This window comes from Sphaeramia orbicularis, chromosome 21 (assembly GCF_902148855.1).
Source record: "Sphaeramia orbicularis chromosome 21, fSphaOr1.1, whole genome shotgun sequence".
In the NCBI taxonomy this organism is placed as follows: Eukaryota; Metazoa; Chordata; class Actinopteri; order Kurtiformes; family Apogonidae; genus Sphaeramia; species Sphaeramia orbicularis.
Genome location: NC_043977.1, coordinates 12,380,275 through 12,406,128, shown reverse-complemented (window position 1 = coordinate 12,406,128; position 25,854 = coordinate 12,380,275). Strand labels below are relative to the sequence as shown.

Here is a 25,854-nt window from a genome sequence, read left to right as displayed (position 1 = left end):
CCTGTTCATCCATGATTGTTCTTGCTTTATGTAAATCTGTATGCTTTGCCAAACTGAAAACACATCCTATACTGGCAAATGACACTGAGCTACCTTCCTGTCTAATTTCCATTCATGCTACAATGTATCAAGTTTAATAATTCTACAAAGCAATTTATATTGCAAAAGATTCTAATTTAAATCAACTTGGAATTGAGTACAATGAACTGATGATATTAAGTCTAATGATTATACAAAGCATTTGACATGGCAACAAATTTTAAGTTAAACAAGTGTTCAGAGAACGCAAACCTCCACCAAGCACCCCGAATGGTGTGCATGTGTGGATTGACTATGTCGTTGTAAATTAAACAGTTTCAAGGTTGTTCCATATAGCAGAAAAAGTTGAAGCTTGGTACCAGTCATGTGTATGTCAAATTAAATTAAATTCCAATCAATATTTGTTGAGTTATAATGAAAAATGTGTCATAAATGGGATTTTCAATGTTAAATTGAAATGTCCACAGAGTCCACATTCCACAGTGGATGTGGACAATTTTGTGCCAGATACAAGATATTGTTATAAGCTACGGGTGGATCAAATTGGAGGCTAATTGGAGTCGTTTTGAATTTTTTTTTATGAATTTTTGAAAATTGCTCAATGATGAGAGATAGGAAAATTGTAGATTTTGTGACCTTGCTGTGACCTTGAACTTTGGACTACTTGGCCCAAAATTTAATGGGTTCATCCCAGGGCCTAGGCCTATCTGTGGGTACAATTTGTTAAGGATGGTTGTAATAGTTTTCCCGTAAAGTTGCTAACAAACAAACAAACAAACACACGAAGCAAAGTGATCACAATACCTCCTGGCAGAGTAAAATAATTTTTCATTAAGTGTGTGGTACTTAGAATAGCAATTCCATTCAAATCAAGCATTTAAGTTTAATACACTCAAGTTTTCATTACTCATTACTTAAAATTTTTAAGGCAACTGGTTTACTCAATTTTTTTTTTAAGTAAACTCAACTTATCTGGTCTTACAGTGTATGATGATCTGACCACTACTATTTCCACTCTCTCCATCTGAGTGGGCTGTAATTACTTTTATCCAGCCAAACGAGTGCACACACAAACCCGTATACACAGAATCTTGTCTTTTAATGTGTTTAGGGGACGTTATATCAGCTCATATTCATTTCCTGGAGACGTAACCATAACCACATCATGTCTGAACCTCTACCTTTACCTTGACCCTAACCTTAACCCTCACATTTACCAATTTACTCTCCACAAAACTGCATTTTGTCCGTGTAAGTGGGTGTGTAAACAGATTTACGTCCCCATACCTTATGTAATCCAGGTCCACACACACACCCATATAAGCTCTTCACTTAATGCTGCTACAAATCCACATACTGTATAAACCCACATCAGCCTCTTTGGGCCAGCGACCACGCACCCTGGTCTCCAATTCATATTCATTAAGCGTGAAATATTATAGAAATAAGTTTGGTAATAGCAATCATCTTTCAATTATCTGGGATTCGTTAGCCTTGTGACAAGACACAGAAAAGGGAAAATCATGAATATCAAATGGGACCAATTTAACCAAATGATCATGGACTAAATCACAATTTCATGAATGAATAATATTAATTAAACAGCACCCGGTATATGAATCATTCCAATACGAAGGCTGACAGAGGGGGGAGGGGGGGATGGCATTACAAAGAACTGATCAAACGTCTCCCTGTAATATCGGCCGTGATATTAAGAGAGCGTGGATGGGCTCTGTATGGGCTTTGATGAGGAGGAATATTTAAAATAATGTTGAATCTTCCTTTTTCTTCTCACCTCCCATCTCTTCCACTTCATTTTAATTTTCCCTGCTATTTCCATTCAAACCTACATATTTACCTTCTTCTAATTTCCTTTCTGTCTGAACCTTCCATCTTTTTCTAATTTCCTACCGACTCTACCCCCCTCCTCCCCATTTACATTCTTTTTTCTTTTTTTTTACATTTTCTACCAAACCCTGCCTCCTCTCTCCACCACCATGTCCTTTTTTCTCATTCATTACCTTCACATTCAGCCTCAGACATCGCTTCAGACCAAGGCCAGGTGTTGGTCATCGTCACAGCGGCAGTGGGCGGCTTCACCCTCCTCATCATCCTCACCCTCTTCCTCCTCATCACCGGAAGGTAAGATCACTTTATGTAACTCATGTACTGTTTTACAAGAATATTAACATGATTGAAAATCGTTAGGTCATACGTATATTATATGGGTTTGTTTTTTGTATGTTTATACTGTGCAATGAAAACAAACAAACAAAAAAACTAATAAAAACAAAAAAGATAGATAGATAGATAGATAGATAGATAGATAGATAGATAGATAGATAGATAGATAGATAGATAGATAGATAGATAGATAGATAGATAGATAGATAGATAGATAGATAGATAGATAAGACTTTACTGATACCACCATGGGGAAATTTCACAGTTTACAGCAGCAACATACAACACACCAGTGGAAGAGAATGCCAGGTCTGAAAAAAAAAACACAAGTGAGTGTGAAATATAAAGGAAAATGAGAAATTTGGTATTTATATAAATATCCTACTATAATGGATGCTCTGTGTCCGACATGTGTCCCGATGTTGCAGCACATGAGGGCATACTGGTGCAATGCCGGTGTTGCACCATGGGAGGCGCTATCTTACAGTGGCACCACAGGTACAATGCCGCTAGTTTATATCAACAGAGAATTAGAATTAAAAATCTCTTAATTTTTTTTTTTATTTAAATGGTATTTACGTATTTACATTATTTACATTGTAGTTGCACATGTGCATGGTGTGATATGGGGGGGGGGGGGGGGGTATTAGTGTGGTGCAGGGGTGGGAGGGGTTATCCATGATGGATGTCAGCTTTGCCAACATCCGACTGTCCGCCACCTCCTTGATGCTTTGATATATATAAAAGTAGGGATGCACCGATACCGATACGAGTATCGGCATCGGCTCCGATACTCAGTGTGTGTACTCGTACTCATACTCGTAAAAGATATCCGATACAAATGTACTGATACCAGTTACAGCCATGTGACATTCACAGTTCTGTGCAGCAGGTACGAGGAGGAGGAATAATGTGTGGGGAGTGTGAGGATTTAACCAAATAAATGACGGTGATAAAAGTAACGCTGACTGCAAGTAACGTTACAGACACAGACAGGTACAGACGCAGCGTTCTGTCCGTCCTCTGCGTACATTCCATCCATTTTCCAGGTGCTCGTGGATGCGTAAACAGAATGAGAATACCAGCGGATGTACGGAGCAGTGCAGACTGCCACCAGCAGAAGTGAAAACGAAACTTACCACTCATTTCTCTTTTCTCTTCCTGCTGAAGCTAAACTTTTAAACCTTACCAGTGAAAACGCTGCAATATTAATATCACATTAGTGTTACCTCTGTCGTCTCCATGTTTGTTATTACTGCCTTTCTTCTTCTTCTTCTCAAAAAACTTTACTCTTCTTGGTGGTATTTGTCCAGTATGGTTAATTCAGAGCGGCGCCTCCTGGTGGATTAATTGACAAACGCTCATTCCAACACATTAAATGTCAGTAGCAGCACTTTGTTCCAGTCAGACTAATGACAACGACAATAAAGCACATTTACAAAAGGAACTAAGAACTGGAATGGGATTATTAAATACTCGTATCGGTACTCGGTATCAGCAAGTACTCAAATGTAAGTACTCATACTTGTACTTGTACTCGGTCTGGAAAAAAGTGGTATCGGTGCATCCCTATATAAAACAATACAACATGATTATGTGACTTAAAACTCTGCTGTTCAGTGTTACCTTGTTGTAATTGTGTCCATAAACGCTCAGGATTGTGTATATATTTTCATAATGTGCAAAAATGCAAAAACTATAGCCTACAGCGCCACCTTCTGACCACAACACCCAGATCAGGTTATTCAATCCAAACCGGTTTTTGTTACATAATTTGCTTCATATTCATGTTTGTGTGTAGTTAGTAGTGTGTATGTTATATAAGACTGTATTTTTGTTCTCCTTTCTGCATATAAGAGCTGAATATATCTCGTCTTACCGTAGGTGTTGAACATCTCCTCAAGGCAGTGACAAAATTCTTCAAGTACAAAACATTAGCGTACAGTTTCTGTCAGCAGCTGCCTCTGCTGTGTAACTAAATGCCCAGCTGGTAAACAGTGTGATGGGATGTTTGAGCAGGTTTTTCTGCAACCTCACCATCATGTTGAACACTGGTATGTGTACGGTTTGTGTCTGAAAATATAACAGCCAAGTGTGATATAATTTTACACATTATTATGTAAGGGATTATTGGTGATTGGAGATGATATAACAAAGTATGATGAGGCAGCATCTCAGAAACACATTGTATAGATAAATAAAAAGGTGTAGACCACACACTCATTCTGCGTGGTAGGATCATGTGTGTAGGTGTGTGTCTCTGTAAGAAATACCAGCAAAGGAGACCCAGGAAAAAAAAAAGTTATTTCAGAAGTGTGAACTTGAGTAGGTAGGAGAGTAAATAATTTGCCATTTTGCCCTGAAGGTTAAAATAAATTGAGTTGCTCACTAATACAGCTTAAAAAAAAAAAAAAAAAAAAAATTACACTGTAACTAACAACTGCTGCACATTAATAACATTTGCTTTACAGTTTTATGTGTCATTTCCTCCTGTTTTCAGCTGTAGAAATAAATGAAACTAGTGATTTTGTACAAACTCAACTGAATCTGTATTATTTATCCTTGGATTATATGAATATTTGTGATTATTACAGTTACGGACGTAATTATTCTCATGACTAAATCTTTGGCTAATCAGCCACAGATTACCTGTTACATTTTCATCTGTAGTTAAAACTCATCACATTGGAATATTCATCAATATCCTTCAATATCAAATCAGAATATTATTTAAAATTATTATTTGAAAAGCATCTGAAAAGGACTCTAAGTCATGAAAAAATGTAAGGCTGTATATCATTTGATTTGTATTTGATGATTTCTAATTTGATTTGTATTTTTATTGTTTTTATTTTAGATTATTATTTCAGTTATATCGTATTTTTAATTCCTTTTTTTCTTTTTTTTTTTCCTGTGTATTGTTTATTTCCGGGGAAATATTCACGTAAGCCTTTTTTGGCTTCTATCCTCTCCTGCACAATGATGTTACTTGTTTGAATGTTGTTGTTGTTGTTGTTTTGTTTTGTTTTGTTTTTTTTATTTTTCTCTTGCTGTTTTATGATGTGCAAATAAATCAAATAGAAAAAAAAATTGTCGTTGCACAGCAGTACAACGAGAATAAAAGCTAAACCTTAAAGTGCGACCACATAAAACAATAAAAAGTAACAATAGACAATTAAAGTGCAACCACATAAAACAATAAACAATACAGTAGCAATAAATAATTCAAGTAAAGTGACAGTGCAAGTGCGTGATGGTGAATAAATAGTAAATAAATAGAACTCTGTATGTAATGAATATAATCTGTTCATATTTGCATTAGTGTTGTGATGGCTTTGGGATAGAAACTGTTTTTTAGTCTGTTTGTCTTGGCCCTGGTACACCTGTGCATGCATTCTGTGTTTAGTCTAATATATCCTGTCCACATTAATGCAGATAATTGGCAAAATTAATATTTTTCTCTACTTTTAGAGCTCTTGTCCATGTGTAAACAGTGTTTGAAGTCACTAAAACAGAGATTTTTAACAACATCTTCCATAATAAACATATTAAAAATCTCCAGTTTGAGTAGGAAATGAAGAAATTAGAAAACAACAGTGTCACATCCAAATTTATGTAAGTCTGTTAATTGGTTTTTGTAATGAATATGTGTCTATATTTGTCTGTGTCTGTGATATCAACACTGGCAATGGCAAACAATGACATATTTAAGATACAGTGATGGCCAAAATGACTAAAACATTTGGCATATTTAAGAGGTTTCATCTGTTTATTTATTTATTTATCTTTTTAATCTGCCATGAAAATATCCATAAAAATGAATGAAATATCTACACAGTCATCATTATGCTGTATAAACCATAGAAGAGAGATATCAACATTAGCAATGGCAAACAATGACATTTAAGATACAGTGGTGGCCAAAATGATTAAAAGACTTGGCATATTTAAGAGGTTTCATCTGTTTGTTTATTTATTTATTTATTTATTTATTTATTTATTTATTTAAGTTTGCCATGAAAATATCCATAAAAATGAGTTAAATATCTACAAAGCCATCATTATGCTGAATAAACCATAGAATAGTGACATCAACATTGGCAATGGCAAACAATGACATATTTAAGATACAGTGGTGGCCAAAATGATTAGAACAATAGGCATATTTAAGAGGTTTCATCTGTTTATTTAATTTATTAATTTATGTATTTTAATTTTCCATTAAAGTATCCATAAAAATGAATGAAATATATTATGCTCTATAAACTATAGAAGAGAGATATCAACAATGGAAATGGCAAACAGTGACATATTTAGGATGCATTATATTCAGTGGTGGCCAAAATGATTAAAACAATAGGCATATTTAAGAAGTTTCATCAGTTTTTTTTGTTTTGTTTTTGTTTTTTTTCCATTAAAATATGTATATGTAATAAAATATGTATCATTGTGCTGAATAAACCACAGAGTAGAACCATCAGAAGGAGATTTAGTAGATTTAAGCCATTTTACAAAAAATAATCTCATCTTATTTCAGTGTCCCTCAATCATGTTTGTTCACAGAAGAATCTAAATTCCTTGTGTTTTATGTGTCAGGTGTGATCATGGATAAACTGATGGTGATTAGTCTTCGGACGCAGGTGTGTGATTGTGTTGAATATACGAGGCTGTTCTGCTCATTAAGGAAATATAAGTAAAAGTGGATAAAAACTGTTGGACTCACTTCATTAATATTATGGAATGGAATCATGTTTAAGAGGCAAAAACAGGTGAATATTTTCAGATCTGTCAGGTGTGTATTAGTATTTTGTTCTTGTCTGTCTTTGGTCAAAATGGTTCTCACTCTTTGATCGTCTGAGATGGATCTGATGCATAAGAGTTAAGTCACAGTGTGGGTGTATGTTTACTACTTTCTCCTTATTTATTCTGAACATGGTCTATTTTATTTGAATAATTCAGTTGTACTTATGTAAGGTGGCTGAAGGGACTTCTCTCAAGATCACTGTGTTTGTTTTTCTGCAAAGCACCTCTGTTTAACAAACACTATAGCTGATGGTGGTTTTACTAATCAGCCCCTGTTCTGATAAAATACAATACAAATACAATCACTATTCGCTTTTCCATTGATCCTCAAATTGCGCGAATATAACTTGTGTATAAAAATTTATCTAATGGAAAAATTCTGTCAAAACTCTCATTTTTTGCAAGTTTTTGGATTGGCAAGAGGTGGTTTTTCGGCCGTAACGCAATTGGTATATCACACAAAACTGCAATGGAAAGACCTTTTTCCACAACTAGAGTCACGTGAATAAAAAAACAAAAAACAAAAAAAAACGATGTTGACAGATGTTACAACAAGTGAAGAAGAAGAATTTTAAAAGAAACATGGCAGCATGTGTGGATAGACCAGGAAACTGAATCATTTTTTAATTTAGTATGAGATAGAGGAGTAATATATGTAGTAGTAGTAGTAGTAGTAGTACTTTATTTCGAGCACATAGAATCATCAGATAACAAAGAATCATGCAACATGGTCAAAACAAATAAATGAATAAAATTTTTTTGCGCTCAAAAAGGAGTGGGAAGAAGTATGACTTATTGACTCCCTCCCACTAATAATCAAACTAGATCCGCTTCCTTTGCTTTGTTAACACACATTTTCCTCTGTATATTTTTTACAATAACATAAAACATCCATAAAAACCATTCATATACAGGGTGGGGAAGCAAAATTTACAATATTTTGAGGCAGGGATTGAAAGACAGTGTATGACCAATTAGTTTATTGAAAGTCATGAGAATTTATTTGCCACAAGAAAACTGACATAATAGAAAATGTTTTTATTCTATGTGTCCTCCTTCTTTCTCAATAACTGCCTTCACATGCTTCCTGAAACTTGCGCAAGTGTTCCTCAAATATTCAGGTGACAACTTCTCCCATTCTTCTTTAATAGTATCTTTAAGAAAGTCGACATTGCTGTGTGATGTTCTATTGGTAGCATGTTCTAAAACGCCCCAAACAGCAGAATCCAGAGGGTTTAGATCTGGGCTAGAAGGCGGACATAAACATGATTCCCAAAAATTGCTAAAGTTGGATTTGTTGCTGTTGTCAACAAGTGTTTTGGTGTTCTTGTGTAAGAGTTTAACTTCAAATCATATTTTACTGCATTTCTAACGGTCTTTTTGTCTACCTCAAGTTCAGTTGCCATTTTTCGCATGGATTTGGTTGGATCCTTTAGGATTTTGGATTTGAGAGCTTTAATAAAAGCTTTGGTTCGTTTTTTGTTGCTTCCTCCACTTTCAGACTTTCTCGTTATAGTTTTGCTCATAGTCATTCTCTTCTTTCCATTATAAACAGTCTTTATGGACACTCCAACTATTTTTGAAATCTCCTTTGGTGTGACGAGTGCATTCAGCAAATCACACACTCTTTGACGTTTGCTTTCCTGATTACTCATATGGGCAAAAGTTTCTGAAAAGGTATGGATAATAGTGTTAGGTATGATTATGACATCAATATATGTTTGGTTTCAAAACAATTAACGTAGTGCCTGCTGAGAAAAAACAACTAAATGTTCATTGTAAATTTTGCTTCCCCACCCTGTACACTTTTTTTTAGTCACCTCACACAATCAGATTTGTAATAATCAACCGTCTTCAGTATAAACTATAATATACATATCCACCCCAAATATTTACTTCAAATACAATGATCAATAAATATAATAGTATCTTCCTATCATGATAACCAATTTACTATAATATCGTATTTTATGCGTACTTCTAATGTTCTATATTTTGTTATTATAGTGGATTTATACATCCTTTTAAATGCACAGATTGAAGAAGACATTTTTAAGTTTTGCTCCAGATTATTCCACAGATGTACCCCTCTAACAGAGATATACTGGCTTTTTATATTTGTTCTACACTTAATTTTCTTGTAGATATCAGTTCCCCTTAAATTATAATGATTTTCCCTAGGCTCAAACATCTCCTGTAGACTGTAGGGGTATTATATAATAATAATGAATATATCTGTAAATCAACACCATATTTACGTCTATCAGCATGTTTATGGAATGACTTCTTGTGTCATCTCGCGATTGTAAATAAACAATTCATTGCATTTGTGATTTAATGGAAAAATCGACATTACGCAGTTGTGTTTTTTCGACATTCACAAGTTTTGCACAGATGTCCAATGGAAAAGTGACTGCTGTTTGACATTAAAGCTGCTCAGTATTCCATTAGAGCAAGTGCATGAGGTCCAGCAGCTAACCGCTATATTAGTTTAACAGACTTAGCAAGTTATTTCACTCCATGAAAGGCAAAATAAATACATAAAAATACTGCACAATAACTTACGCAGTCACAAAACATGATAAGACATCTTGTCAATTACCATACAGTTTGGGTTTAGTTCAGTTAATTTTATAATCTATTAATTTGACAGTTGTCTTATATACTACTACTATTGATGATAATAATAATAATAATAATAATAATAATAATAATAATAATAATAATAATAATTAGACAAATCGTAGATCTTCATACTGTAGTTGTCAGCATCGATACACAAAGAGGACGAGTTGTCAACTTTCTGTTGCTATGGTAACCACCACTCACCACATGAGGGTGCTATAATAACACAGAGAGAGTGTAGCATAAATAAACGAAATAATGTAAAATAAAAGAATGAGTAAACTGAATTTGGACTCCAACTCCAATCATCTATAATAACCATATTACATGTAGTAATATCAGAAACACTTAAAAAACATGGTGGTTCACTGGAGACTGACTTCCTGTAGTGGTGTCACATGGTTTATCTGCTGCCCCGCCTCTTTTACGAGACCAGCAGCTGATCCTGTCCCATTCATTCTAATTGCTAAATACACATATTTACAGATTTCTACAGATTCATTCGCACACAAGTAAATATGGGAACCATTTTCCTCAACCTCTATATCTTCTGAATATTGTGACATTAAACTGATGTTTCCCAAACACACAGATGAAAAGAAAATGAACTTTATATGAACCATGTCTTTATAAAATTCTCAGATTTCACCACACAAATCCAGTCTGAAATGATGATTATGATAAAGTAATGATATTAGTGTATCATTAATTAATTTTATTTAGACTACACAATATTCTCAGTTCTGATTACATCCAGGAAGTGAACACTTATATATTATATTATTTTTATTTAGGGAAAAGGTCAGTGAATCATCTTTATATGTAGAGGATTATTGACGATATATCTATTTTTTAACTCCAGAAAACAAAATAAATTAGTTATACTGTGATTAACTTTTCAGCCAGTAAGAGACGCATTAGCTTTTGAAAGTTACAGATATATTTCCACTTCTCGCAGTCATATTATTGATAGATTTCCTGAACCTTCTGCACCTTGCTTCTCATGCATTCTCCGCCTGTAGACTTACACATTATTTAACACAGTTCAGTCTGTTTGAGGCTCAGCTGACCTGTTGTCAGATTCCACCAATGAACTCTGACTGCGATATTAGCATTTAAGGAAGGCTGCACAAAAAGTAAAAGTACGAGCCAGTATGAAAGTAAGGAAGTGCACTTTCCTTAACACCAGTCAAGTCTGGTAACTGATTTTAATACTGATCAGACACTTTACAATTTGACATTTTTTATCCTTAGGTTCTTAATTAATTGAACCCTCTAAAGCCTGAACCATTAACCCTTAGGGGTCTGAGCCTATATTGGCTGTTTTGAGTGCTTTTGATTTTGCCTTTATATACTACATAGAAAAATGTTTACCATACCCATGTTTGGTATCTTTTTTTCAGCACAACTTCATCTATATCATCAGGTTATTATATTTTCATTTTGACCGACTATATCAACATACAGGGCCAAAAAATACACAAAAAATATAAAATTTGATTAAAAAATTTATATAATTTATTCCACAAATAACACAAACATGCTTAATGAACATTTTCAAAGCCTGTAAAAGTGAACATAGGTTCCAAATAATATATCTATAAAGTTAAAATTGTGATAAATTCAAATTATACGCAAGTTGGCTCTGTTTTCAAAACATCATATCTCCGGTTGTGTTTGCTCTATCAACATCAAATAAAAAGTGGGAGAGTGTTTCAAGTCCACACTTTTGAATGCACTTGTCACCAGCGATCTACATGCCGAACTTCTGACGCTACAACGTGTTGAAAATGTCATATGATTCAGTCACGTGGCCTTGACCGAGGACCCCTAAAGGTTTTATCAATGAGAAAATTCCAGTTCTTTGAAACTGGAGCCTTTATTGATCCTTCTAAAAGACCAAAATTTCACATATCAATATCCATATATTCGTTTCAATTTTGTATCATACACTGGAAAAAATCTAAATCTTACCAAGTGTATTTTTCTCATTTTTAGTCAAAATATCTCATCACACTTAAAATAAGACATAATCACCTAAAGAGTGACTTTCAGTGAGATATAAGAGCTTATTTTTGACAATAGATCTTGAAAATCGTATTTCAGTAAATCTTACCAAAATAATTTTCACTTGTTCCATTGGCAGATTTTTTGCTGGAATTAAGCAAAAAAAATCATGAATTAAGCAAAAAAAAAAAAAAAAAAAATCTTGAATTAAGCCAAAAAAAAAATGAATTAAGCAAAAAAAAAAACCTGCAATGGAACAAGTAAAAATTATCTTGGTAAAATTTCTTGAAATAAGATTTTCAAGATCTATTGTCTAAAAATAAGTTCTTATATCTCACCGAAAGTTACTCTTTAGGTGATTATGTCTTATTTTAAATGTGATGAGATATTTTGACTAGAAATGAGAAAAATACACTTGGTAAGATTTAGATTTTTTCCAGTGTATTTGATACATCAGAATGCTCAAATATTATTCTTTTTGAACAAATAAAAACATAACACAAACATGTCTAACAAATTGGTAATTCCTTTTCAAAATTGGCAAAGTTCTGCCTGCTTCCTCATTAATGTCATTTTTGTAGTGTCACTGGAAAGGCCTCTGGTGACCGAATTCCTCCCCCATGGTGGATTATTTATGTATTGCATGTATCTAATTGTATACATCAGGTTTTTCAAGAAAAAATATCACACTGATTATGTAGAGGGCTTCAAAACTCATGTATCAGATATGATATATTTGTTGTTGTAGGGTTAAATAAAAATAGGTGGAAAAATGGAAGTAATTCACCTTGCCTTTTAATAAATCTAACCCTCAGTGTGTGTGGTTTGAGCATTGACACCTTAGTATTTTCTGTTTTCTGTCCCTGCTTTTGCACATAACAGCAGCAGTTGCCAGATATTTTCCAAAGTAAGAAGTGAACTTCACAGAAATAAGATCATTTTTTTATCAGCCAAGGAGCACCACTTCACACTGAAGGTCTTTGTAGTACGCGTGATGGAAATCAACACCGTCACCTTAACAACAGGTGCAAGCCAAGGATTATATTGCACTTGCTTATTTTCTTATTTTTTATTTTGCCTCAGTTTCTGCAAGAGTGTCTTTTTTTATTTTATATATTAAAAACACAAACACACCCGTCGCAAGAGCTGAAGCGAGGCCTGGCTTTTTATCCTTTTTTTTTTTTTTTTTTTTTTTTTTTTTACCTAAATTCGGTTAAAAGCAGAAGAGCAGTGGAGTGTATTTTTGAAGTTATGACAATCTGTCATGTCTGTGATCCCTCTGCCCTGTGTAGGAGGGACTTTCACTCACTTACAGGTTTTAAAAAGCTCCAAATGTACTTGTTCTGCCCGAGAAAGATGAGAGCCTCTAGTCACACAGTCGATGCAAAGTGTACAACTCAACTAAGACTTTAAGAGGACTGACGTATGAGAAGTTTTGACACCACGCTGCTGTAAATTAGCTCATAAATTAGCATATTTGTTTGTTTCTGTTCATAGCTAACTCCCTCTGTATTTCTGCTTAACCCATAAAGACCCACTGCTACTTTTGTGACAGTTCCCAAATGAAGTTTTCCTCTATTTTCAACCTTTCATAAGTGATTCCTCACCATTTATTCTAATATTTTCCTCTGTGTTTTGCATTTTTATGTGAAAATCAGCTCTTTTTCTTTATTGAATTCACTGATCATGTAGATGTTCATCAAAGCTCAGATGTAAGTTGAGGGTTATTATGTAAAAAATGGAGAAAACTGAAGAAAATGTGACTTTTTTGGTAAAATCTATCATTAACTGAACATAAACCATGTGTGACCATTCACTGTCATTGATCCAACTCCGTGGGCTTTACTGTTGAATCAATGCTGTAGAAGATGACAGTGTTTCCATTGTAACTACGGAGCCTCTGAACGTCCAAATGGGTCATATCTGATGACCATGAAAAGACGACAAACTGTATTTTACACCAATTATTTACATGTATTGGTAGGATTAATGGATCAACAGGTATTGAACAATTTATATCTGTAGATGGTTTGTGTCACCAGTGACTGTTTGGGTCTCTATGGGTTAAAATACCTTTTAATATGAATTTTTGTGTGGAATAAAACACTTTTTATGTAAGCATACCCACTGTAATTTCAGAGAATCACACTATGTGTAGCCTACAGTAACATACTGATATTCTATTTAACAGCATAATGATGAACATGGAGATTAATTCTATAGTGTAATTTTACCCTCCTTCCACCACTGTGATCTGTCCTAATTAATAAATGAGCCTTGAGGAACATGGGAAAACATATTGCTCAGTTATGCAGTCATGAAGTCAACTTGAAACAAATACTGCATCAGAATCTTCCGACGGTAAAAGCCAACTGCACAAACGGATGGATTATGTCTGGTAATAATGTTGTATTTACTGTTTAAATGCTACGCCTGTCAATCTGAAAGGACTCAACATGTCAGTCTATGGTGTTTTCAATGTCGGAGAGATATTCCAATGAAACTGTTGGACATTTATGTAATTACATTCATTAAATAGCAGAGACAGTAGCATATAAAGGACTAGAGGAGGAGGTTCATTTGTAAGGGAACTAATATTAGTGTCTTTTAGCATGAAGTTGTAAGCAACTGCATGCAACTTAAGTTATTCAGGGTAAATTCTTTTTTTTTTTCTTTTTTTTTTCACATATTTTATTGTTACATTTTAGAAATTTTACAACACAAACAATTAGAACATAGTGTCAGTTGTCGTCCCGTATATTGTCCATTTTTTGCCATCGATCCTCATAAGTTGCTTGCTGTAGTCTTATGATATACGTAAATATTCAGGGTAAATTCAAGTTAGATGTTTGTGTATGATTTCAGGCTCATTAAATACTGTACACCACATGAAATAAACGTCAATAATTTCAGCACTTTTTTCATCATTTGCCATCAACTGGGGGCACTGAGCATGTTCCTCTATGGGAAAATGCTTCCTTTCCTTTCACGTTATTCTTTTATATTTATACAGGGTGGGGAAGGAAAATTTACAATGAACATTTGGTTGTTTTTTCTCAGCAGGCACTACGTCAGTTGTTTTGAAACCAAACATATATTGATGTCATAATCATACCTAACACTATTATCCATACCTTTTCAGAAACTTTTGCCCATATGAGTAATCAGGAAAGCAAACGTCAAAGAGTGTGTGATTTGCTGAATGCACTCGTCACACCAAAGGAGATTTCAAAAATAGTTGGAGTGTCCATAAAGACTGTTTATAATGGAAAGAAGAGAATGACTATGAGCAAAACTATTACGAGAAAGTCTGGAAGATACTATTAAAGAAGAATGGGAGAAGTTGTCACCCGAATATTTGAGGAACACTTGCGCCAGTTTCAGGAAGCGTGTGAAGGCAGTTATTGAGAAAGAAGGAGGACACATAGAATAAAAACATCTTCTATTATGTCAATTTTCTTGTGGCAAATAAATTCTCATGACTTTCAATAAACTAATTGGTCATACACTGTCTTTCAATCCCTGCCTCAAAATATTGTAAATTTTGCTTCCCCACCCTGTATATCTATTCACACACACACTCATTCATCCATATACACATACATACGTTTATACATATACCCACAATTGCGTAATGTTATAAAATTATATCTTAAACCCCCTCAAACTAAAATACACAGAATATTTCATTATTATCTTGTTGTGGTGCGTCTATAATCAGTAATGATCATCCTAAATTAGTAATGTAGTCACTAATTATAATTCTAACACCCTCTGCTAAAGCTAAAATACATCTACTGTCAGACTTACAGGTTCCATTACAGATAATATAAACACTGAGGGAATTAATAACTGTATAAAATGTCAGTGTGTCCTTATGGGCACTTTCAGCCAACATTTTATTAAACTATGACCTTAGTGATAAAAATGCTGGTGTAATATGTCTGGTTGGTATTTAGCGTACATTGGTCATTGGCGACATTGTCTGCTGCTCAGTCCTGGAGAAAGTATGTGTGTGTGGTGTATGTAATTATAGGTTTTGGACCAAAGTCAATATGTAGAGCTGGGTATATGTGGATTAGTGCGGAAAGTCGTGTCCTTCACATTACACACAATCATTGTATTCATTGTTAACAGTAAAATATGTATTATGCGAATAATAAATGAATAACACCACCTCCAGAGCCAATGTGCTGATTTGCATCGTGCTCATTTTCTGGCTTTAGATTTATTCTTGTATTTTTTGCATTTTCAGTGTTTGATCAACGTCCATATGAATCTCATGACCATGGAGACGACTGTTTTTATTGAGAATTAAAGTCTTCCATTGACAGTACAGAATTAGGTAGAAATAGTTACTCAGTAACTGTTCATACTAAAATACAGAGATTACTTTTGTTATGGAAAAAATATTATTCTACTAATTCGTCTATAATAATGAAGGATAAGATCAAACGTTCAGTGTCATAGAAATCACTTTATTTGGAGCTCCATAGAAAGAGATATCACTCAGACAAAAGACTGAGACGGTCTGCACCCAAAAATACAAATCACCCTGTAGTCTTCTGTTTCCCATGAGAAAATTATGATGTATAGAAAGTGTTTTGGCTAGTGTCAGGAACTTAGAGATAATACCCCTGTGAGTAATTGTCTCTATTCTACTCAGGTGTTGGCCTGGCCTTCTACTCTGGACACAACACAGAACAAGTCACACTATCTGAAATAAAGTTAGAAACCCATATGATATATGAAATACATGAATATATATGAATATATATGGATATAAGTAATATTTCCATTACACTTTTATGGATAAGAGCAATGACTAAATAATTCAGAATGTGATCCAACCAATATACCCTCTTACTTAAATATCAGAACAAATGCTGATAAATTATATAACGCCACAATTACATATGAGTGTCTTATTGCTGGTCTAGTCATAGCCCAAAACAGTGGTGTCAAGCATAGGGTCGGTGGGCCGGCCAAAGGGTCCCATCCAGCCCATGAGATAAATTTATGAAATGCGAAAAGTGTCAAAAATCATTTTAGTTCAAGGGGCACATACAGGCCAATTTAATCTCAAGAAGGTCAGACCAGTAAAACACTATCATAATAACCTAGAAATAGTCTTTCTCAGTGTTTTAGTGTAAAAAAGTAAAATTACATGGCAAAGCAAGTTTATTTGTATAGCACTATTCATACATAGGGTAACTCAAAGTGCTTTACAGGCATAAAAAAAGTCACAGACAAAAAAAAAAAGCAAGACATTGAAATTACATTAAAATCAAAAAAGAGAAAAAAAGACATTAAAATCATCAGAGATAAAACATGCTTTTAAAATGCCTTTACAGAATAAAAGAAAGACAGTAGTTATATTAAAATCATACATTAAAATCAACATTAAAATTAAAATAGAGTAAAGCAAGACATTAAAATCAAAAAAGTACATTTAAAAGACAAGATTGAAAAGAGTTTACTCATAAGCACATGAAAAGAGGAAGCTTTTTAACCTGGATTTAACCTGGAGTTCATGAAAATGTTTACATTCCTTTTGCAAAAAACTGAATTAACCTGAACAAATATGAATAACATGAAATGTCTTGAGAGAAGTGAGTGAAATTTTAACAATATTCTGCCGGTTACTAAATATCTTGTGCCTTTGTAGATCCACTGTGATCTGTAAATTGCAATGCACATGATAATCTGATAAACACTAAAAAAATTGCAATTCTTTTTCTTAAGAAATTTCAGGTTGTCCGTGGTTGTTCGTGTTATTTATATTTCTTTGACAGATACTTTATAGATGTAACATTTTCATAATGTAATTTAACTTTTTTCACTGTTATTATTTTGTTGGTCCAACACACTTGAGATCATATTGGGCTGGATGTGGCCCCTGAACTAAAATGAGTTTGACGCCTCAGATTTAAAAGCAGAGGTTCAGTTTCAGTATGTGTACAATATATACTGACAAATGAGGGTTCTTCTGAGCTCCATCTATATCTTATATCAGGGGTGTCAAACATGCGGCCCGTGGGCCAAAACTGGCCCGCCAAAGGTTCCAGTCCAGCCCATGGGACGAAATTGCAAAGTGCAAAAATTACACTGAAGATATTAACAGTCAAGAGTGTTGAACTTGTTATTGTTCAGGTGCCACATACAGGCCAATATGATGTTAATTAAATAACAGCATAATAATCTATTAATATGACTCCAAATTTTCTTCCTGGTTTAATGAGCAAAAGAATATTACATTATGCTTATAAATAAAGTCAAGTCCAAATGTTTTTCTTTGTTTGAGTGCAAAAAATAGAATTCAATTATGAACATATTTACATTAAGAAATAATCTTTTAACAATAAAACATGAATAACCTGAACAAATATGAACAACCTGAAATGTCTGAAGAAAATTAGTCTAAATACAGTTTTAACTAATTTTTTACTAAATGTTTTGTGCCTTTGTAGATCTGATCGGTTATGTGTGTGTAAATGATAAATTGAGGCATAATGTTTTTTTGTAATTGCACTTATTTTTCTTAACAAATCAGGTTGTTCACGTTTTTTTTGTTTGGATAGTTTGTAAATGTAAATATTTTCATATTATCATTATTTATAGCCACAATGAAATATTATAAATTTTTTTCACATTAAACCAAGAAGAATTTTTTAATTTTTTAAATTATTTTATTTTATTTTTTTGAGCAATGCAGCAGTACATACAAAGGAACGGAATTACAGTGCATTCATTATACATTGCCTTTTATATCATTTTCCCCCCATGCCCAAACCAACTCCAAGACCCTCTGAGAAGGGGCCACAAGAAGAAAATTTTGAGTCATTATGTATTATGTAATAATTGTACTGGTCCCTCCCACTTGAAATCAAATTGAGCAGAATGTGGCCCCTGAACTAAAATGAATTTGACACCCATGTCTTATATAAACAGTATATGGTTGTAACCGTAGATCAGTCCTGTTCTCATTCTGAACGCAGCGGCTTCAAACAAACAGTTAAAACACAAGTAGAAAAAGTGAGTGCAAACACATGTTGTGTAAGCGCACCAGGGATCATGTGATCACCTGTGAACCTCCTTCTCTTTGAAGATTTAACATAATCTGGGTTGCCAGATTAGAGCAGGTGTCAGAGGGCTACAAACTGCAGGTTGCCAGATTGGACTTGGCAAAGTGAAGCCTGTGGGATCCCGGACACTGATAGACAGAGCAGATAACATGGTGGGTAACACTAACAAGGAGGAGGAGGCGGGGGGGGGGGGATTTAGAAAGCGACTGTTGACCTCTGCTGATGGGGTCAAGCTGTTCATTAAAGAAATGGTGGCATGTGCCTTTATCAGTCTTTCCCAGTCCTATCCTCTGATCCCCTTTATCCACCTATGCCTCTGTCTCGCTGGCTTTCATGTTGAAAAGAGGCAGCGCTCACAGACACACACAGTGACAGTTACCACACACAAAGACCTCGGCCTCTTCTGCTCTCTGGCCTGTCGGGCATTGTTACGATACATTTTCACACGTATATGCACAAGAACTTTTCCCACCCACACATGCCCAAGCAAAGCCACCTTGCCCTGAGCCCTAATCAAAGAATCAGTGTAATTCAATCCATTCTTCTTGCCCTAACATCGCTCAGAGATACCTCATCACTGAAAACCTCCTGTTACACAGACGACAGAGGTCACAGAAGAAGAAAAAAAACAGGATGAAACTAATCAAAAACCTGCAGACACTGACAGACAGTAGAAAGCATGGTGGGCTGGATGGGAGTTGTATTTGTTGAACTTCTTAAACTATTTTATTTAACCCATAAAGACCCAAATATGTACCAGTGACCAAAATAATGTACTTATATAAACTGTTTAACTCTTTGAAACCTGATGTGTCATCACTGATACACGCTGTGCATACGCAGTTTGGATGGATGTAACTCTTTCACTGTTTCTGCAACTGGAAAAACTCCAACAGTTTCTGAAACCTGAGTCGTTGTGCTTTATAAATTTTACTGCAGTGTTTTTCAACCTTGGGGTCGGGACCCCACATGGGGTCACCTGGAATTGAAATGGGGTCGCCTGAAATTTCTAGTAATTCATAAAAAAAAAAAAAAAAAAAAAGAAAAACTTCCTATTGAAAAATATACAGTGAGTTGACAAAGACAATCCCAATCCATGAAAGACATGACAAACTGTGAAGCTGAAACTGAAGCACTGTGGTTCTGTTTATCTGTCAAATGTTCATTGTGGTCGGTTTCAGATGCTGCAGCTCTTTCATAATTCATAGTTTGAGTTTTGGTTTGTTCAGTATTAATTTGCAGCTGTACTGACTGTACATACAAATTCAATTCTCACTTTGTGCAGTAATCTACACCTGGCTTTTCTGCCTCCATCCATAATAATATACATTATATAGACTAAACATCATCTAAAATTAACATTTATTTGCAACATAGTATGGCAAACTATTACATAATCAAAAACAAATTAATTTTAGCAAAAAAAAAAAGGCTCTGTTTTGAATGTCTGGGGTCGCCAGAAATTTGTGATGTTAAAATGGGGTCAAGAGCCAAAAAAGTTTGGGAACCACTGCTTTATTGGGTCATTATGGTAATTTCACTCACACCTGTACTAGAAGCTGAGAAGAAGCCATTTTAGCAGAATTATAGCATGCAGTAAATTGTAAATGGCTGCTAGATTTTGAAAGTTCTAAGTGCTTTTTCTAATAGTCAGAATAAGAAAAAAGTCCAGATGGACCATTTTAGGCTTAGAGTTTAAAGGGTTAATACCTGTTGATCCACTAATTCTATTAATACATGTAAATAATTGGTGTAAAATACAGTTTGTCATCTTTTCGTGGTCATCAGATATGACCCATTTGGACGTTCAGAGGCTCTGTAGTAACCGTGGAAACACCGTCATCTTCTACAACATTGATTCACCAGTAAAACCCATGGAGTTGGATCAATGACAGTGGATGGAGATGCTTGTTTTTACATTCAGTTAGTGATATCTTTGCTGAAAAAGTCAATTTTTCTTCAATTTCTCTGTTTTGATATAATTAACATTAAACTTTCCCCGAGTTTTTATGAACATCTACATGATCTGTGAATTAAATACCCAACATTAACATTTAAGAAACACATAAAATGACTTAAAAAGACAGTAAATTTTAATGTGCAAAATTTTAAACTAGTCAGACCTTTTTTTGCTGCTAAGATGTTTTTACACTCTATGATTTTCTCTCACATTGAATACTGTATAACTTCCTGGTCACTTGCTGCTGGCGCCACACTGAAACCCATAGAATCACTTTTTTGAAAAGTCAAAAAAAAAAATTAGACAAAAAACCATTGAGTTTCCACCATTGCATTGTTTTAGATAAATATAAATTTATTAACCCATAAGGATCCAGTGTGACATTTATGGCAGTTCCCAAATGAATTTTTCTCTCTATTTAACTGTCCTGAAGTGGTTCATCACCATTTATTGTAATATTATCTTCTGTGGTGTGAATGTGAGAGTGACTGTTTGTCTCTATGTGTTCAGCCCTGCCATGAACTGGCGACTTGTCCAGGGTGTACCCCGCCTTCGCCCCTAAGTAGCTGGGATAGGTTCCAAGCGACCCCCGTGACCGTAGTGAGGATAAAGCGGGTTCAGAAAATGAATGAATGAATGAATGAATTATCTTCTGTATTTAGTAGGGGGGTGGGGGTTTCAGTGAAAATCTGGTATTTTCCAACATTTAATTTACTAATCATGTAGATGTTCATAAACGCTCAGAGTAAGTTTCAGGATTATTATAACAAAAATAACAAAAAAAACAGAGAAAAAGTGACTTTTTCGGTCAAATATATCATTAACCCATAAAGACCCGGTGCTATTTTTCTGGCAGTTCCCAGATGAATTTTTCTCTATATTTAACCCCATTGATTGTAACGTTATCTTCCTTATTTTGCATTTTTTCAGCGTAAATCAGGTATTTTCTGATATTTAATTCACTGATCATGTCGATGTTCATTAAAGCTCAGAGTAAAGTTGAGGTTTATAATATCAAAAACAGAGAAAACTGAAGAAAAAGTGACTTTTTCAGTCAAATCTATCATTAATTGAACATAAACCCAGTGGGTCCATCCACTGTCATTGATCCAACTCCATGGGTTTTACTGGTGAACCAATGTTGTAGAAGATGACGGTGTTTCCATGGTAACTACAGAGCCTCTGAACATCCAAATGGGTCATATCTGATGACCATGAAAAGACGACAAACTGTATTTTACTCCTTTATTATTATTCGCATGTATTAGTGGATCAACAGGGATTAAATAGTTTATATCAGTAGATGACTTTGGTAGATGGTGGATGTTTGGGTCTTTATGGGTTAATTTTAATAATTTTGTGAATTTCAAAAATGCGTGCCTGATATCACTGGTCTACAATTTTTTAGAAATGTTTTGCTTCAGAGATTAAATGTGTTAAATGTTACGTATTTTAATAAGATTAATTGGAAAATAAATGACAAAAGTGCCGGTTCGCTGATGTTTTCAAGGTATATGATTGAGTGTTATTACACATATATATTGGTTTATGTACATTTACAGGGTGGGGAAGCAAAATTTACAATGAACATTTAGTTGTTTTTTCTCAGCAGGCACTACGTCAGTTGTTTTGAAACCAAATATATATTGATGTCATAATCATACCTAACACTATTATCCATACCTTTTCAGAAACTTTTGCCCATATGAGTAATCAGGAAAGCAAACGTCAAAGAGTGTGTGATTTGCTGAATGCACTCGTCACACCAAAGGAGATTTCAAAAATAGTTGGAGTGTTCATAAAGACTGTTTATAATGGAAAGAAGAGAATGACTATGAGCAAAACTATTATGAGAAAGTCTGGAAGATACTATTAAAGAAGAATGGGAGAAGTTGTCACCCGAATATTTGAGGAACACTTGCGCAAGTTTCAGGAAGCGTGTGAAGGCAGTTATTGAGAAAGAAGGAGGACACATAGAATAAAAACATTTTCTATTATGTCAATTTTCTTGTGGCAAATAAATTCTCATGACTTTCAATAAACTAATTGGTCATACACTGTCTTTCAATCCCTGCCTCAAAATATTGTAAATTTTGCTTCCCCACCCTGTAGATAATAGTTTTATAAATCTTCCACTAAATAGAACCTGTAAAGTGAATGTATTCTAATGTGCAGACAGTGTTTTGAAGTAGATCTTGTAGTAGAGACAAATATTCCTTTTGAGTCAAACCCATTCTCTTGTTAATTCTTGAATTTCACATTTTGACCCAAGGCTGTATCTTGGAAAGTTCAGCCAACCAGCATTTTTGACTTGATTTTTCTTTATCAGTGACATTCATGTGGTAAAATTTCATTACTTTTATTCTGGAAGCATTTTCCTTGTACACCAGTGTGTTTAAAGTCTTGCATGGACTTGCTCCTCCTCCTTTGACAGTTTTTATCAAATCCTCTGTCAGTGGGAGGGGCCACGCAGATGCACTACTGTTGGACAAACTACGCTTTCTTTCACTGGGACTAAATACACACCACTCAACATAAGAGACTCACAATCATATGCCTCCTTCAGATCACAACGTAAACATTGGATGAAGGAAAACCAAGCCTTTGACCATCAGTAGATTGTCCTCACTGTGTTGTTTTGTGTGTTTTTTATGATGTTTTGTCTTTTGTCAGTTGTCTTTCTTATCACCAGACTACAGATGGAAATTAGCACTGCTGCAGCAATCTGGCATATAAACAGCTGCAATTATTGTAGATGTTCATTAATATGCACGATCCCAAATAAATAAATGAATAAATAAATAGATAAAAATAATAAAGAAAATTATATTATTAACCCTTTCATGCATGAATTATGAGACCCTTAACCAAGATTTTTATCCTGAGTGTTTTTATTCCTCTTTAGTCATGAAAAAAAAAAACATGCTTAAAGAAAATTTTCTTCTGAACCTATTTTTCAGGGAGCTGCAAAAATGTTCACTCAGCTGGACACCATGCTTTTAATTTTTGAAGCAAAGAAACAAGTATTTACTGATATACAGTGTGAAAACTATGAAATAAAAACATTTTTAATGCTTATTGTAGGTAATTCATTTATCAGACAGGGGTAGTTGTTTGTTTACTTGCTTTATTAGTTTGTCTGATAAATGAATTACCTACAATAACTACACTGGTCAATAACAAATTTATTGTTTAAGTTTTTTGAGCTGATTTAGGATAATTTTGGTGTGCTGAATCCAAAAATCACATTAATTTTGCTCAATCAGGTCAACTTTCTGAACTATGCTACATATTGGCTTTTTAACATTTTTGCTTACATTTATGGGCATTTTCACATCATATGATACAAAATTCTTTCATATTTCTTGCAATAAATGAGTTCTGAAGATTTTACTTTTGCCAATTTATGATTAATGTTTTTTTTTTAATATTACAGGTGAATGAAATGGCTTCGACTAGAAGATCTTGCAAAAATAAGCCTGACATATTCTGCTACATCTGCGGTGAATACACCATTGTACCTAACAGGAATCCTGTTAGAAAATGATTTTTTTTTCTCTTAAAACCTATTTTGGGTGAGAACTATATAAAAAATCAACTGATAAAGTCACAAAAAATGTAATCAATTTTGTGAGAAGATCAAATTTTTCAAAATCAAATTAGCAAAAAAAACCCTGACCTGATTGAGAAAAACAGATGTCATTTTTGGATTCAGCGGTGCAAAATGGTCCTAATTCAGTTGAGAAAACCTAGACAGCTTGCAAAAAACATTTTTTTGTAACCCAGTGTTATATATGGAAGACAGTATGCACCTTTAGCAGACATTTTTAATGCACTAATCTTAAGTTTTCTCACATTTTAACATGCTAATACCAGTCATTACTCACTTCATGGAGATAATATGCAAAAAAAAAAACAAAAAAAAACGACAACTTTAAAAAAAAAAAGCTAATTACAGACTTATAACAATAACAAGCACTTGATTTACACTTAAACATGTTACTCTGGATCAGGTTTATCAAGAACAGTAAAGTTACAATAATGGTATGAATTGCAGTGTATGAGATGATGCGTAAGTGTCCATTGTGTTGGCTGATACGGAACTAAAACAATAGAATCCATGAAAATACAATAGAACAGCTGTAGAATAACTGTCCACTGTAGTGACCACTATGCATGAAAGGGATAAAAAAAATGGAGATAAATCAGTTAAGAAAGGTACAAATAAATTTACTTGTTTTACTAGTTTGTCTGATAAATGAATTACCTATAATAATTATATGTGGAAGACAGTATGAACCGTTACCAGACATTTTTAATGCTACTAGTCTAATGTTTTCTCACATTTTAACACTCTAATACCAGTCATTACTCAATTCATGGAGAGAGAATGCAAAAAGACCAACAACTTTTTTTTTTAAAAACACTGTTAATTTCAGACTAATAACAATAACAAGAACTTGATTTACACTTAAACATGTTACTCTGGATCAGGTTTATCAAGAACAGTAAAGTTACAATAATGGTATGAATTGCAGTGTATGAGATGATGCGTAAGTGTCCATTGTGTTGGCTGATACGGAACTAAAACAATCAAATCCATGAATATACAGTAGAACAGCTGTAGAATAACTGTCCACTGTAGTGACCACTATGCATGAAAGGGATAAAAAAAATGGAGATAAATCAGTTAAGAAAGGTACAAATAAATTTACTTGTTTTACTAGTTTGTCTGATAAATGAATTACCTACAATAATTATATGTGGAAGACAGTATGAACCGTTACCAGACATTTTTAATACTACTAGTCTAATGTTTTCTCACATTTTAACACTCTAATACCAGTCATTACTCAATTCATGGAGAGAGAATGCAAAAAGACCAACAACTTTTGTTTAAAAAACACTGTTAATTTCAGACTAATAACAATAACAAGCACTTGATTTACTCTTAAACATGTTACTCTGGATCAGGTTTATCAAGAACAGTAAAGTTACAATAATGGTATGAATTGCAGTGTATGACATGATGCATAAGTGTCCACTGCGTTGGCTGATATGGAACTAAAACAACAAAATCCATGAGTATATGAGAGAACAGCTGTAGAATAACTTTCCACTGTAGTGACCACTATGCATGAAAGGGTTAAA

The 25,854-nt window shown here is 34.0% G+C and overlaps 1 protein-coding gene across 1 annotated transcript in view; it reads left to right on the top strand.

The window, feature by feature from the left end:
• Window positions 1-25,854, top strand: part of LOC115412182 (ephrin type-A receptor 6-like) — a 417,601-nt gene that overhangs the window by 335,185 nt on the left and 56,562 nt on the right. The window contains exon 6 of the mRNA XM_030124523.1: window positions 2,073-2,181. Coding sequence (XP_029980383.1) covers window positions 2,073-2,181 — 109 coding nt within the window. The remainder of the gene's footprint in view (window positions 1-2,072; window positions 2,182-25,854) is intronic.